The 16,579-nt window shown below is 43.5% G+C and overlaps 1 protein-coding gene across 1 annotated transcript in view; it reads left to right on the top strand.

Moving 5' to 3' along the window:
• Positions 1 to 1,108: 1,108 nt before the first annotated feature.
• The window catches only part of PGAP3 (post-GPI attachment to proteins phospholipase 3), a 32,580-nt gene continuing 17,109 nt past the window's right edge, over positions 1,109 to 16,579 (top strand). Inside the window, exons 1-7 of the mRNA XM_073608096.1 lie at positions 1,109 to 1,379; positions 12,711 to 12,808; positions 13,105 to 13,257; positions 13,339 to 13,401; positions 13,507 to 13,568; positions 14,361 to 14,497; positions 14,589 to 14,793. Coding sequence (XP_073464197.1) covers positions 1,214 to 1,379; positions 12,711 to 12,808; positions 13,105 to 13,257; positions 13,339 to 13,401; positions 13,507 to 13,568; positions 14,361 to 14,497; positions 14,589 to 14,793 — 884 coding nt within the window. The 5' untranslated portion in view covers positions 1,109 to 1,213. The remainder of the gene's footprint in view (positions 1,380 to 12,710; positions 12,809 to 13,104; positions 13,258 to 13,338; positions 13,402 to 13,506; positions 13,569 to 14,360; positions 14,498 to 14,588; positions 14,794 to 16,579) is intronic.

The following is a 16,579-nucleotide window of genomic DNA, read 5'->3' as shown; positions in this document are numbered from 1 at the left end:
TTCTTCTTACCTGAGCCGGATCTGATCCAACGATATGCAGGAGCGCAGCAGCTCCAGCCACTGTCGCTCTTCTCATTGAGCAGATTGATAGCAAGGGGAACCATTGGCTCCCCCTGCTGTCAATCAAAAGCTGTGACACGGGAGCAGGGAGCCAGGTCCTGCTGTCCCTTTCAATGGATGCAGCAGTGGGACTTGGGAACAAGCCTGCACAGGTACCTCCAGGGAGAATGGCTTTCCATGGAGGGGCACCTGATGAAGAGGAGGGGCCTGGAGTGCCGGCGGGAGACCCCAGAAGAAGAGGATCGGGGCTGCTCTGTGCAAAGATAGCAGGTAAGTATAGACAAGTTTGTTATTTTAATTATAAAATAAAAAATTGAGGGTTTACAACCCCCTTAAGAATAGTCAGTATTATTAGTACACACGATACAAAAATCAGAAGTAAAATTTCATCCGATGAACGATCTGCCGATTTTTGGATCGTTAGTACGGCGCTTTCGACAGCCGATTTTGCTTTTTCGCCAGACAAAAGCTGAATATGCAGACTATAACATTTTTGTCAGATGTGAACACAATGTCCGATTATCGTTTAATTAGTATGGTTTTCGTCTGAAAAAAAAATCATAAGAGCAAGACTACGCATGCTCAGGAACGAAAGAATACATACAAAACTATTCAACACATTATGTCACTTCTGACGTTGTATTCGGTTGAATTTTCATATGGTAGGTAACCTCTTCACGTTCGATATGAGACTAGCATGCAAAAAAAAACCCAAAAACAAACGTTCTTCTGAAAATCTGATTGTGTGTATGAGGCTTTAGGCAGGAAATGCACTCCCAGTATGTCCTCAGTCTTCTGGGTGAAATGATAGCAGGCGATATTCCACCTGGAAGAATGAGGACATCTTGTGGTGAAAAGGTGATACTACTTGGGACTGCATTGTGGAGTATTGCAGTCTAACTTGTTATGTTTCCTTTTTTTTTTTATGTCTTTAGGATATTATAAAAGGAATCAATATCTCACAGATTCAAGTCAAAATGCGCCTCTGCTGCTGTGGTTGGTGTGTGGAGCCGTCTAGGTGAACATCGAGTCCTGACACGGGAGGTCGGACGGAACCATTGAGCGTGCGCCCCGTTCCTGCGGGGAAGGTGTTGGTGAACGGACACAGGGCGGAAGCGGCAGCCAAGAAGGCGGAAGTCCCGGCTCCCCGGTCATGGCACCGCTCCTTGTACTGCTCCTGGCCGGGGTGGTGAGTGCATCCCGCGGGGACCGGGAGCCGGTGTACCGGGAGTGTGTGAGCGCCTGTGAGCAGAGGAACTGTACCGGGATCCGGTTGCTGGACTTCCGGGCTGAGCAGCCCCTCTACATGAGACTGACAGGTGAGGGGGCCCCCTAGTGACAGCTCCGCACAGGTGGATGTGGTGCAGTCAGGGACCGCTGCTGGACGGTTATTCCACTCATAATGCCCCCATCCCCAATGTCTGAAGACTGCTGGCCTCCCTGAGGTTTACCCTCTTCCTGGCTGGCTGTAAAGGGAAAACATTTCTTCCCTTTAACCACTTCAGCCCTGGAAGGTTTTACCCCCTTAATGACCAGGCCATTTTTTTGCGATTCGGCACTGCGTCGCTTTAACTGACAATTGCGCGGTCGTGCCACGTTGTACCCAAACAAAATTGACGTCCTTTTTTCCCCACAAATAGAGCTTTTCTTTTGGTGGTATTTGATCATCTCTGCGGTTTTTATTTTTTGCATTATAAATGAAAAAAGAGCGACAATTTTGAAAATATTAATATTTTTTGCAATATTAAATATCCCAAAAAAAAATGTCTTCCTCAGTTTAGGCTGATATGTATTCTACATATTTTTGGTAAAAAAAAAAAATCGCAATAAGCGTAAATTGATTGGTTTGCGTAAAAGTTATAGCGACTACAAAATAGGGGATAGATTTATGGCATTTTTATTATTATTATATTTTTTTTATTAGTAATGGTGATGGTCTGCAATTTAATTTTTTTTTATCGGGACTGCGGCGGACAGATCGGACACTTTTGACACATTTTTGGGACCATTGTCATTTATACAGTGATCAGAGCTAAAAATTGCCACAGAGACTGATTACTATATAAATGTCACTGGTAGGGAAGGGGTTAAAGTGACACCAAAGTTTAATTTTTTTTTTTAAATAATAAACGTCATACTTGCCTTCACTGTGCAGCTCGTTTTACACAGAGTGGCCCCGAACATCCTCTTCTGGGGTCCCTCGGTGGCTCTCGCGGCTCCTCCCCACATTTGATAACCCCCTGGGAGAAGCACTCTCCTGGGGGGTTACCTTGCAGGCGCGCTCCCAAGGGCAGCATTCTGCCCCACCAACATACACCTACGGCTTTTCTCCCAGGAGAGCCAACCTGCCTTAAGCAGTTAATACATTCCCTGCACTGAGGTAAAAAATATCTCAGTATTTGTCCCCCCCCAATGTACCTGAGATAGATCTGGATCCAGTGATGTGCCCGTCTGCAGCCGCTCTCTGCTAGTAGGGGCAGCTGTGGGAACCATTGGCTTCTGCTGCCGTCAATCAAATCCTGTGAGGAGGGGGGCGGGGCTGAGCCACACTCTCCATGTCTATAGACTGGCATGTGCGCCCTCATAAAAAGCAGCTTCCTATGGTGGTGCATGGAGAAGAGGAGCCAGGAGCGCTGGCGGGGAACCCTAAAAAAGGAGGTTCGGGGCTGCTCTGTGCACTACCATTACACACAGCAGATAAGTATAAACCTGTTTATTACTTTAACCACTTGCTGACCCTCCAGAGTACATATACTGCAGCAGGTTGGCACGTGCAGGCACAATCACATACGTCATGTGCCTGCAATGGGTTCAGTGTCAGAGACAGCGGATTTGGGATCCTGGTACTCGGAGGGGCCGATCACAATGTCAACAAAGCTGTTATGAATGTGCTCAATCATGACGGCTGTGTTGACTAAGCTGTGATTGGCCCACAGTTATCACATGGTACCTGGGCCAATCACAGTATCATGTGATTAGCTGTAGCCAAACACTAGCGATCACAACTGTCTTGAATAGTTAACCTATTAATGACAGTTGAAAACTTTGTTACAGTGATATTCAAAATGTAAAAAAAAAAAGTCCCTGATCACCCTCCCTGATGAGGTGGCACTGATAAGTGACACCAATGGTATTTGATAGGCGGCATTGATAGGTGACACTGATTGGCGGCACTGTTGGGACTGCACTGATAATCAGGACACTAGAGCTGCACAATTAATAGTTAAAGCATATCCTCGTTTGAGTGCAGAGAGTTCCCTGCTCAAGCCGAACGCTGTAAAAAAAAACAGGCAGCCTGCTAAGTTTCTCAGAACATTGCTTAGGCGGAGATAAATAGAAACATTGTAACATTTCATTCTTTTAGATCAAAGGGATGAACTTCAGTTTGTAGATGAGGGCAGTTTAAGCACTTAAAGGTAAAGCCTTTTTCTGACACTTGTTGCTTACAAGTTAGAATCAGTATTTTTTGCTAGAAACCTCCAAACATTATATATATATATATATATATATATATATATATATATATATATATATATATGTATATATATATATAAATTCCCCTTTTTAAGACCGTTGGGTGGAAGTGACATTTGACGTCGCTTCTGCCATCCAATGCTATGGAGCCGAGCGGGGGTCATCTTCCCCTCACTCAGCATCCAGCCTGTGAGGGGAGCAGCCACGATAGTCTCCGCCAATACCGACGGCTCCGGTAAGTGGCGGAGACGGCCGCAGTGCGGCGGGAGGTGGACCCTCTCCCACCCCCGATTAAAAGTGATCTTGTGGCGAATCCGCGGCTGAGACCACTTTTATCTGAAAACGGACCGCCCGCTGAAGAAGAAGTTACCGGGGTTATGGCAGCTAGCTGCTGCCATAAGAACAGTACTCCTCTTCAAACAGCCGACGTATAATGACGGCGGGCGGTCGGCAGGTGGTTAATGAAATTTAAAAAAATGAAACAAAGCCCAATTTTTGTTTTGTATAATGTGAAAGATGATGTTACGCCGCAAGAATCGTGAGAGAATCGTAATCTATTATTTTAAGCAAAAAAATTGCGATTCTCATTTTAGCCAGAATCGTGCAGCTCTACAGCACACTGATTATCAGAGCCGATGTCCCTTTAACAGAAGCTGGTTATCGGCTCTCTTCTTCTCTCCTCATGCTGTCAGGAAAAATAACTGGCTTGTGTTTACACCTTGTGATGAGCTGTCATTGGCTGACAGCTGATCACGTGGTAAAGGGCCGCTGTGATTTGGCCCTTTACCCCGAACTGTGATCAGCTGAGACTCCAGGAGTGCGATCATGGGAGGATGTCCATGTAAGCGACCATCTGACCATGAATAAACTTCTAGATCCCCTCCAGTCCGGTTTTCGCCCTCAACACTCCACGGAAACTGCTCTCCTTAAACTCTCAAATGACCTACTAATGGCTAAAGCCAATGGACACTATTCGGTACTACTTCTCCTGGATCTCTCTACTGCCTTTGACACAGTGGACCACCCCCTCCTCCTCAAAAAACTCCACTCCTTTGGTCTCCGTGACTGTACTCTTCGCTGGTTCTCATCCTACCTATCACACCGCTCCTTCAGTGTCACTTACAACTCTACTTCCTCCTCTCCTCTTCCTTTTTCCGTTGGGGTCCCCCAAGGTTCTGTTCTTGGACCTCTCCTTTTCTCAATCTACACCACCTCCTTGGGTCAGTTGATTGCCTCCCTCTCATGGCTTTCAATATCATCTCTATGCTGATGACACCCAAATCTATCTCTCCACCCCCCAGCTCTCTCCATCTGTCTCCTCACGCATTACCAACTTACTAGCAGACATATCAGCCTGGATGTCACATCACTACCTCAAACTCAACCTATCCAAAACCGAGCTCATGATATTTCCTCCCTCAGGTGCCACTTCCCCTGCTTTCCCTGTCAATATCAACGGCTCAACTATCAACCCATCTCCCCACGCCAGGGTCCTAGGTGTAATCCTGGACTCTGGACTACCCTTTCGACCCCACATTCTATCACTATCCAAAGCTTGCCGCCTCAATCTCCGCAACATCTCCAAGATACGCCCCTTCCTAACCAATGTCACCACAAAGCTTCTAATCCACTCCCTGGTCATCTCCCACCTCGACTACTGCAACTCCCTCCTCATTGGTTTACCTCTAAATAGGCTTATCCCCACTTCAGTCCATCATGAAGACTGCTGCCAGGCTCATCCACCACACAAACCGCTCAGCGTCTGCTACACCCCTCTGCCAATCCCTCCATTGGCTGCCACTCAATCACCGAATTAAATTCAAGATACTAACTATAACTTACAAAGCCATCCACAACCTGGCCCCCCCAGCTACATCTCTAACCTAGTCACAAAATACCAACCTAATCGTTCTCTTCGCTCCTCCCAAGACCTCCTGCTCTCAAACTCCCTTGTCACCTCATCCCATGCTCGCCTTCAGGACTTCTCCAGAGCCTCCCCCATCCTCTGGAATGCTCTACCCCAATCCGTCCGTTTTTCTCCTACTTTATCCACTTTCAGACGATCCCTGAAAACTCATCTCTTCAGAGAAGCCTATCTGGCCCCCACCTAACAACTGTACATTTATCTTCTCAATCAGCACATCACCCACAGTTATTACCGCTTGTATCTTTTGACCTTCCCTCTTAGATTGTAAGCTCTAAGGAGCAGGGCCCTCTGATTCCTACTGTATCAAAGCGTATTGTATTTGTACTGTCTACCCTCAAGTTGTAAAGCGCTACGTAAACTGTTGGCGCTATATAAATCCTGTGTAATAATAATAATAATAATAATAATGTATGCCCTCTCGGCAAAGTGAATCCAGGCTGTAGCCCTCTTTCGGCTATAGTGCAGGCATGAAGTGGTTAAAGTAGACCTAATGGCAAACCTTTTTTTTTTAAATTTTGAATAAAGTAAGGGAGGGTTTTTTTGTCATCTGTGTCCCATTGAGGAGATTTCCCTCACTTCCTGTCCTGTAGCCAAAACAGGAAGTGGGAGGAAATCCCTCCAAAGTGAAGGAATTGACGGTTGTCACTAGGTATGAGCTCAGGCATGTTCAGATTCTAGGCATTCCTCTTCCCACAGCCATGTGTGTACCAGCCCCTTGTACATAAGGGGCGAAGATAGCTTAAGATGCTTATTATTGGCTCAGTACAGTGACTGCTTCCTGGTGGGATCACTCAGGTGGTTTTAGACTGTGATTCAAATATGCCTAGGCTTATCCCTAGTTGTAATCACAATCGCCAGAACTAGTGTCCCCCATTGGAAGATTTCCCCTCTATTCCTGTTCTGTAAACTGGGCAGAGAGGGAGAATCTCCCGAATGGGGACACCGACAGCAATAAAAACCTGACAGGGATTCTCTGCAGTAAAAAAAAAGTTTTGCCTTTACTGTAGGGCTCTACACACTAGCAGTGCTTTCTGACAAGCGACCTGGGTTCGGAACGCTCTTCAGAAATCATTTGACAGGCTCTCACCACCAGTTTTCCAGCGTGGCCCCATTCACTTGAATGGGTTGCGTTCAGTGGGCAATGGTGCGTTCCGAACGCGGTGGGATAACTCCTGCCACGTCCATGAAGCAAAGCATCGTGGCTGCACCATGTGTACACCCCGGCCTTCCCAGCTAAAGGGGGAGTGGTTGCAGGGTGACAAAAATGCAGCGATCAGCTGCAGGGCTTTGTTTCTCGATGCTGCATACCCATTCACCTTTAAAGGACCTTTTCACCTAGCTGCTGTACATTCGATCTGCAGAGGAACCCTGAACAGATCCCCTGCTGATTCGGAGCACAACAGAATGGAGGTCACTTTTGTGTCATCTGCCGCTCTTCAGTTTGTTGTTGGAGCTTCCCAGACTTATATTAGATCTATGCATGGTTGGATGTCCTTTTTACATCATACTACCTCCGATCTGTCACATTTTAGGTTTGAAAAAGCACGCAGATCTTTCCCATTTTTCTCTTTCTGGACCTGGATAGACTCAGAGGGGACTGGATGAACATCTGCCTGCCTATAGACTTACATGGAGCTTCTGATCAGGTTCACACATGGATGTCATTTGACCACCTAGGCGAAACTGTACATATTTTGGGCCCCCAGAGCTCTTTCTGTAATGATTCAAGGATGCACAACTCCTTTTGACTAGAGATGTGCAGTTCGAAACATTACGAATCGAAATTTGGAAACATTATTCATTATTTGGATACATCACGTATTGCAATAGTAACGAATTTAAATAAATCCAAAATAACAAAACTAAGTTCAGCTGAAATTCGAATTTGAAAACCAGAAAAGAATAAAAAAGAAATAAAATAGAAAAGAATAGAGTAAAACAGAAAAGAATAGAAAATAATAGAATAGAAAGGAATAGAGTAAAACAGAATAGAAAATAAAAGAATAGCATTATATAGAATAGAAAATAAGGCAATAGAATAGAGTAAAACAGAAAATAATAGAACAGAAAAAACAATAAAATATAACCGTCTTTCAAATAGGATGAATTTGAATAGAATAGATTGGAATATAAAAGAATGAAATAGAAAAAAAACAATTCGATATAACTGTCTTCCTAAATTCAAATTTAGAATAGAACAAATTTGAATAGAATAGAGAATAGAATATAACGTCATTTGAATAGAATTGAAAAGAAACAATGGAATAGTACAATTAGAATAAATATAACTGTCTTCTGAAATTCGAATTTTGAATAGAATAAATTTGAATGCCAATTCGAATTTGATTAGAATTTTCCAAATTCAGTTGAATTGAATTCAATTTGACCGAATTTGGAAAATTTGAATCAAATTAGAAAATGAATTAAGAAAATAGATTAAACAAATTTACCTTAACTAAATTATTTAAATACCGAATAGAAATGAAACATTTATTCGTTCTGCACATGTCTACTTATGACAGACTTTCAATGCTTACTCCTCCAACACTGCTCCCCTCTTCTCCCGGTCTTCCAGGTCTGGAGTCTTCCATCTTCTCCACTGGGCATACACAGTAGAGTTGTTTTGTTCCACTACCCGGCTCTGACTCTGGGGTTGTACACTGTGTTGTAAGGTTAGAAAGATCAGGCAGGGGAAGAGCTTTTATGGCAGAAGGTCTTTCCTACCATAAAAAAAAAACACTACCTGCTAGACCACCCTTTCTCAACCTTTCTACCACTAAGGAGCCCTTGAAATAGTTTTCAGGTCTCAGTGGGGCCCCTGCTAAAATTATTAGATTGACAGCCTGTGGTACATTTTGTGTGATCTGTAGGTTTCATAGAGTTTTAACCACTTCAGTACCCGCATATAGTCAAATGACGGCCGCAGATGGGATCTCCCATCCTGGGTGGCAGTCATATGACATCCTGGGCTTCCTGGCCATCTAGGGGGTGCGCGCGCACGCGCCCGCCGTGATGCTCGGGACCCGGTGCATTTGCCCGTTAACCAAGCAGGCAGTAAACACACAGATCCACGTCCTGTCAGGTGAGAGGAGACCGATCTGTGTTCCCAGTACAGAGGAACACCGATCAGTCTCCTCCCCTTGTGTGTCCCCTCCCCCTACAGTTAGAATCACTCCCCTAGGAAACATTTAACCCCTTGTCTCCCCCTAGTGGTTAACCCCTTCGTTGCCTGTCACATTTATACAGTAATCAATGCAATTTTATAGCATTGATCGCTGTATAAATGTGAATGGTCCCAAAAATGTATCAAAAGTGTCCGATCTGTCCGCCACAATATTGCAGTCACGAAAAAAATCGCAGATAGCCACCATTACTAGTAAAAAAAAATAAAATTTTTTTTTAAATGCCATAAATCTATCCCGTATTTTGTAGACGCTATAAATTTTGCGCAAACCAATCAATATACGCTTATTGCGATTTTTTTTTTTTTTTTTTTTTTACCAAACATATGAAGAAGAATATGTATCGGCCTAAACTGAGGAAAAAAAATGTTTTTTTGTTTTTTTTTAAATTGGGATATTTATTATAGCAAAAAGTATAAAATAATGTGTTTTTTTTCAAAATTGTCGCTCTTTTTTTGTTTATAGCGCAAAAAAAAAAAAACGCAGAGGTGATCAAATACCACCAAAAGAAAAGCTCTATTTGTGGGGAAAAAGGATGTAAATTTTGTTTGGGTACAACGTCGCACAACCGCGCAATTGTCGTTTAAAGTGCGACAGCGCTGAAAACTAAAAATTAGTCTGGGAAGGAAGGGGGTGAAAATGCCCGGTATTGAACCGGTTAAATAAAAGTATAAAGAATTAAAGGGGGTCTTTAATCATAAAAAGCATAATAGTAATGGCTATAAATGAACCCAGACTGTGAAAATTGTAGTGCTCACTAATGTTCATAGGCAGGAGGAGATCCATCCACCACTGCTCTCCTCTCAAGGGACCCCTAGCAACTTCCTGTTCCATTTTTGAAAGACAACGGCCCAGTAAATTCTTACAAAACCTTCTATGCCCCAGCATGGCAGCGATGAATGGGTAGATCGCAAATCGCCTTCCCTACCCAATCCTTAAAAAAAAAAAAAATAAAATAAAAAAGGCTTTGGGCTGTAAATTCACTTTAAATCCATAACTTATCTTCATAAGAAGCTATAAGACTGATCCATTAAAACTGAGCACATCGCACATGATTGTAGTTGCATCCCGCAGCAACCAATCAGAATTGTTGTTTGATTGGTTCCTATTAGTCACAACGATGGCTCTTTGCTTATTTTCTATTCTCAGTTTTCGATGCCGCTCCTCTAAACTGAAGCCGGTCGTGTGACCGGACTAGAGCAGCTTCAGAATAGGTAAGTATAGACATCTTTTCTTTTACAGTGTAGATAGAATAGTGTTAGAATGGGGATGGGAGTAGATTTAGGCTTTGTTGGGGTTTGACTGGAATTACATTTTAAGTGTGGACACTTGTGAAAGTTAAGGGCCCCATCACTGGCAGACTCCTATCTGTACCTCCACTGGCCCGTTTGCTAGTTAGAGCCTTTCAAATGTAGCCACGCTATACTGTTGATTGTCTCCTTTAGCGCTCTCCTTAGAGCAGGGGTGTCCAACCTTTTTGACCTTCCTGGGCCACATTGGAAGAAGAGAGATTGTGTTGGGCCGCACATAAAATACACTAACAATAGGGATAGCTGATGAGCAGTTTCTCCTGCGGCTCTTAAAGGGTCGGCCTTGTTCACTATAATGACATGTCACTGGGGGGCAACACCTATTCATGGGTTCTACACAGCTAGAGATTACCTGCAATGATTGCTACTGGACGCAGGCAAGTGCATAGGGGTGCACTGAATAGAAATTTTTGTGCCTAAACCGATAATGTAGGATGCACTTGGCCGAAAATGACAGATTTTAAAAAATATTTTAAAATGAATATGATTTTATCAGCCATTATTAGCACCGTTGGCGCAAGAAAAGCTTAAAGTGATTGTAAAGGCTCGTTCTTTATTTTTTTTTATTTATTTTTTTTTTAATAATAAACATGTTATATTTACCTCCTCTGTGCAGTTGGTTTTGCACAGAGCAGCCTGGATCCTCCTCTTCTCAGGTCCCTCTTTGCTGCTCCTAGTCCCTCCCTCCTTTTGAGTGCCCTTCAGCCAGCAGATTGCTACAGGGGTCATCCAAGCTGAGTCAGAGCTCCGTGTATCCATTTAGATAGGGAGCCCGACCTGGCCCCGTCCCCTCTCTCCCCTGATTGGCTGACTGACTTTGTTTGACAGCTGTGGGAGCCAATAGCGCCGCTGCTCTGTCACAGCCAAACAGGAGTGTACTGGATGGCTGAGGGGATTGTAGACATTGCTGGAGATAGAAGCAGCTCAGGTAGGTAATTAGGGGGGTGCTGGGGGGGGGGGGGGGGGTGCTGCTACATTCAGGTTTTTTTATCTTAATGCATGGAATGCATTAAGATAAAAAAACCTTCTGCCTTTACAATTTCTGTAAGAAAAAGGTATCCTTTAAATATGATGTATGTCTGCACACTGGTCCATCGCGCTTCCGTTGTGGTGTTAAAAATCTTTCTTGCTGCATTTTGGCCAGTTAAGCCCTCTTTCACATTTGAGCAAATCGCATGACAAGTCACCACTTAATCGCTACACCGGTTTGCAAAAGTACTTCCTGCACTACTTTCGCCGATTTTGGGTGCGACTTCAATAGACATCTGTGCAAGAAGCCGCACAGATGTCTTTGAAGTAGCACCTGAAATTGCGCTGACCTGCTACTTTGAGATCATGCTACTTCGTGTGACGTAGCATGATTTCAAAGTAGCATCATTGTGAACCAGGGCTAAAAAAATGCACCAATAATGCACTTACCTGTTGAGCTGCATTGAAAATGCAGCAAGAACGCATCAGTAATGCACTAGTGTCACATTTCTGGTGCGGGTTTTAAGTTGCATGACCTATGAAAAACAAACCATAAGCACAGAAAAATCGCTGCGAATTTGAGTCAAGATTGTGGCAAAATCACACGTGTTTTCTGCACCATTATTGCCATCTTTTTCGCCCAATATGTTTCGGTGGCCGAAAGTTCATTGCATCTCTTAAAGTGCGTCCAGGGGAAACTGCCACTACAATCGCTGGTGTGAATGTAGCCTTTTTATGTGCTGTGAGGGGGGGGTTGTGGGTGGGACACAAAATTTGAAATCATTTTGGTGGGGGTGGGGCGGGGCGGGGCGTGCAACCCAACCCAGCACCCCCTTAGATTCGGCCATGCAGCATTTACTTACCTGGCGCCCCTGTATTCCCTGCGTTAGGTGCTATTGCAAACATCGCAGCCCTGGCATCCCTCCAGGTGTGCATTTGCCTGGCTTGTCAATGTAGGCTGCTGCAGCTGCTATGTTTGCACGGCATCCCTACAGTAGGGCCCGGACCGCATGCTAAACTCTCTGGGGCCGCGAGTGGCCCGCTGCTTGGACACCCCTGCTTTAGAGCATTTATTTTGACCAAGAAAAAGACAGGGTGAACATCCAATCAGGCTAATCAAGGTACAACATATCATCTTCCTCGATATTTGTCTCATGATAGGTCTTTCAAGAAATAGGGAGGTGTTTTCTACATTTTATTCAGTAGAATAAGAACTCCGGTTATATAACTGCTACATAAAACTCACTACAGTGCAACATAGGTACATTCAAAATTCCTGTGCAAACAGCCCCTTTGTGAATGGGTTGTATATTACATTGTAATTCGAGTATTAACATATTTCCTTTCTTTTTTTTTTTTCTTCATTTTTGAATAGTGTGTGGATAGGATTGGAGCCTCTGATAGATGGTAACTGTTGTCTGTGTTCCTGTTTGAGGGATTTGTCCTGACTTTCTATCCAGCTGACTATTGTCATTGAACTCTCTCTTCCTTGTCAAAGTTATGTTGAGGTAGCGAATGGTAGGTCCATGAGCCAATATGGATGTAGGGAGTATTGATCGATAGCAAAGAACAAAGGACTGTTTTCAGTTATTTAGGTGCTTATATAGGCTGAAGGTATAAATGACTGCTGTAGATGGTTCAAAGTACAAAGAATCACTTTTCCACAACTGTTTATATTGCAATAGATGATATATTTATGACTAATTTTACAAATGTCTAACACATACATCAAGTGGAATGTTTACTAGTATCATCATGTGTTTTTGCATCTGGCTTCTCTTTCTCTAGGCTGGGTATGCTTGGACGACTGTCGCTACCAGTGTATGTGGGACACAGTTTCCCTTTATGTTAAAGAAGGATATTCTGTCCCCCAATTTCACGGCAAGGTAAGTTCTAATACTTGAGTTTCACTCCACTAAGTTATTTTACTTTAGCTGTTTTAATATTTAAAGATTTCTTTGCTGCATGTTGTACATCTATCTGATAAAGCTTGGAAGTTTAAATGATTTGCCTCCTGATCCGTTATTTTGAATTAATTTTACATGATATTTCTCAATTAGCATAGTTAAACTTGTATGGAGAGATCATAGACAAGTAGTTCCTTACCTTAACCCTTTTTTTTTTTTTTTTTTTCTTTTTTTTTTTTTTTCCTGGTCTGCCTTGCCTACTTGACCTGTGGCAGTGGCCATTTTCCCGATTCCTGTTCTTTCAGGAGCCAGCATCTGCCTTGGCCTCTTTTCTCAATGGCCTTGCCAACCTAATGATGCTACAGCGTTACCGCGCCTCTGTTCCTGCTTCCTGTCCTATGTACCACACCTGCCTCACCTTTGCCATGGTATGTACAACTTGTCTGTATGTGTGTGTTTTGACCTTTTCTGTTCATATGGATTAACTTAATTTTGACTGGATTGTTCAGGTCTCCATAAATGCCTGGTTCTGGTCCACAATTTTTCACACGAGAGACACGACGATTACTGAGGTAATAAGTTGAAGAACATGGATTTGCTTGCACTTGTTTGTGCATTGCATGTGTGCAGTGTTCTGTCAGTCTGCATCCTGCCACATTCACTGTCTGTCCCTGCAGAAAATGGACTACTTCTGTGCCTCGGCAGTCATTCTGCACTCTATCTACCTGTGCTGTATGAGGTGAGTGAAGAGGAGGGGAAAATCCTAAACTGGTAATATATTGGCATTTTATAAATGTAGGGAAAAAAAACACCTTATCTGTGTTCAGAAGTGTAGTGTTTTAATATTGCAAGCACTCTCATCGTTTCTCAATCAGGAGCTCTCTGTTGCCTTCCCTACTGTAGACATCCATCTTTGCCACCCTATTGTAAGTGCTTTCCCTAGTCTGCCCTGATGCAGGCATTTTCCCCCTTTTTGTCATGCTGCAGGTATTCCCACTAGCCCTTTCTACCATTTTGCAGGTACCCCATATGGTAGGCCTCCCCCCTTGTCATATAGTTGCTCTCTCCTAACCTCCAATATTGCCAGCACTCTCCCCTCACCTCCAGTGTTTTACGGGTACACTCCCATTGCCCCCAGCGTCAACACCCTCCCCTTGCCTCTAGTGTTGCAAGTTCCCTCCCCTTGCCTCTAGTGTTGCAAGTTCCCTCCCCTTGCCTCTAGTGTTGCATTTCCCGCTCCCTCCACTTCGCCTCCAGCGTTTCCTGCTCCCTCCACTTCGCCTCCAGCGTTTCCCGCTCCCTCCACTTCGCCTCCAGCGTTTCCCGCTCCCTCCCCTTGCATCTGCTGTTGCCTGCATCCTCCCCTTGCAACTGCTGTTGCCTATGGTCTCCCTGTGCCTCCACTTATTGCTGACACACGTCTCTCACCCTTGTTGTGGCTAGTGTCCTCCCCTCACTTTCTCTCTCTAACTTTTTTTTAATCCTTTAATAAATTGTCAACATATTATTCAGTATATTTATTACAATTTAGGACTTTGGGTCTTCGATATCCTTCTTTTGCCACTGCTTTTGGTGCTGTCCTGGTGGTACTTTTTGCATGCCACGTGTCTTACCTAACCCTGGGACGCTTTGACTACAGCTACAACATGCTAGCAAATGCCAGCTTCGGTAAGTCCTCCTGCTGCTAGCATTACCTTCCTCTGTTTTTTGTTTTGTCCTCCTGCCTCTAACCATATCTTTTTTTTCTGTTTTGCACTAGGCATGATTAATCTGGGATGGTGGTTGGCATGGTGTTTGAAGAGACGCTCCCACCAGCCATACTTGTGGAAGTGTGTTCTGGTGGTGGTCCTACTACAGAGCCTAGCTTTGCTAGAGCTGCTTGATTTCCCACCTGTCTGTTGGGTGCTGGATGCCCATGCCCTCTGGCACTTTAGCACCATCCCTTTGAATGTTCTCTTCTATAGGTGAGTGACAGTTATTAGTCAGTGCAGTAGCCTTAAGTATTGTAAGGTATGTACATGCTTGAGTTTCATTTACGAATTCTACAGGCAAGGTTCTACTGAACCCACTGCAAAATGTGCTTAATTAATACAGGAAAGGGATGCTTACATATTTTATGTCTTGATGGTATTGTGGATGGTGGTCATTTTATAGGGTAATATTGTAGTTTTGGTGTTTTTATTATTATTACAAATCATAACAATGATAATAATGTCCTCATTATGTTAATTACTATTTAAAGCGGTAATAAACCCAAAAGCAAAAATGTAATATCTTGCAGCTTACCAGTTCTTAGATGTGGTCGATGCAATAGTGTCCTTTTTTTAGTCTTTTTTCCTTTATTTTCACTAGGTAATCCAGCCAGTAAAGCTGGCCATAGATTGAAATTTCTCCAGTTCAGTAGGGACCAGCCGTATTTTGATCCATCTATAGCTGTCCCCACACTAGATAAGTCGTTTTAACAATTGGCTTATCTTGAATGGGACTGTTAGAAAATTTTCCCTCGATAAGCGTATGCAGCCAAACAGCTGCAGTGCTGATCATTGTATTCTGACAACCAAGAAGTCCTGCTGTCAAAATACTGTACAATAGCGCAGGATTCCCCCATCAACCTTGAATGTGTGGTCTCTTTTTTTTTTTTTTTTTTTTTTTTTTTTAACAAAACATTAATTTACAACCGGCTTAAAGCGGAGCTCCACCAAAAAAGGGAAGCTCCGCTTGTCTGCCCCACTTTATGCTGCCACATTTGGCACCTTTCGGGGGGGGAGCGGGTACCTGGTTTTGACAGGTACCCGCTCTCACATCTGGCTGAGTTTGCCACGGCAAAGTGTGGCGAAAGTTTGCCCCCTCCTTCCCCCTGCAGTTGGCTCATTCACAGAACGCAGCGCAATTCATACTTGTCCCTTGGCCAAGATGGTCGGCGTCAGCACCTGAGAGCCGATTCAAGAATTGGTTCAGATGATAACACCGCTTGATCCCTGGACAGGTAAGTGATCTAATAGTAAAAGTCAGCAGCTACAGTATTTGTAGCTGCTGACTTTTAATTTTTTTGGGGGGGGGAGGGCGGAACTCCTCTTTAAGTCTTAATCATTTACTACTGACAGGTGTGCTTACAATGATCTCCTTTTGTTTATTCATGTAAAACCTTCATCCCAAAAGGAAAGAAAAGTTGCTGTAACCACTACAATGTTAGTTGGGGTTTACCTTTAATCTGTTCTCCAAATCCAATCTAAATCTTCTAGTGCATCTAATGGTACCCTCTCTCCAGACTGACAATACTTCAAAGATGTCCCCTGACACCCTAATACAGGAAGAGTATTACTAGCTGGATGACCAGGTGGAAAGAAACTTAAAGTGTAACTAAAGGCAAAACTTTTTTTTTTTTTTTTTTAGTTTTGGCTAGAAGAGTGGAGAGGAATTAGAAAATCTGTCAGTTTTTATTGCTGTCTGTGCCCCTGTTAGAGAGATTCACCCTTTGTCCTGTTTACCATTATCATTGAAAGTAAAAGAAAAAAGCCCAAATTCTGTGGTTGTGCCCAGAAATGTAATAGAGGAGAAATCTTCCAATGGAGACACTAGTTCTGGTGATCTGGGGGTTCCCAAAGAATTCTCTTAATTTTGCAGGGATTTCCTCTCGCTTCCTGTTTGGCTAAGGGACAGGAATTTAAAGAAAATCTCCACAATGGCACACAGATGACAAAAAAAAAAATCTAACAGATATAACCCTTCCTAGCCCTATCCAAAATGGGG

This window comes from Aquarana catesbeiana, linkage group LG12 (assembly GCF_042186555.1).
Source record: "Aquarana catesbeiana isolate 2022-GZ linkage group LG12, ASM4218655v1, whole genome shotgun sequence".
NCBI classification, from domain to species: Eukaryota; Metazoa; Chordata; class Amphibia; order Anura; family Ranidae; genus Aquarana; species Aquarana catesbeiana.
This window is presented reverse-complemented; position numbering and strand designations above follow the sequence as displayed.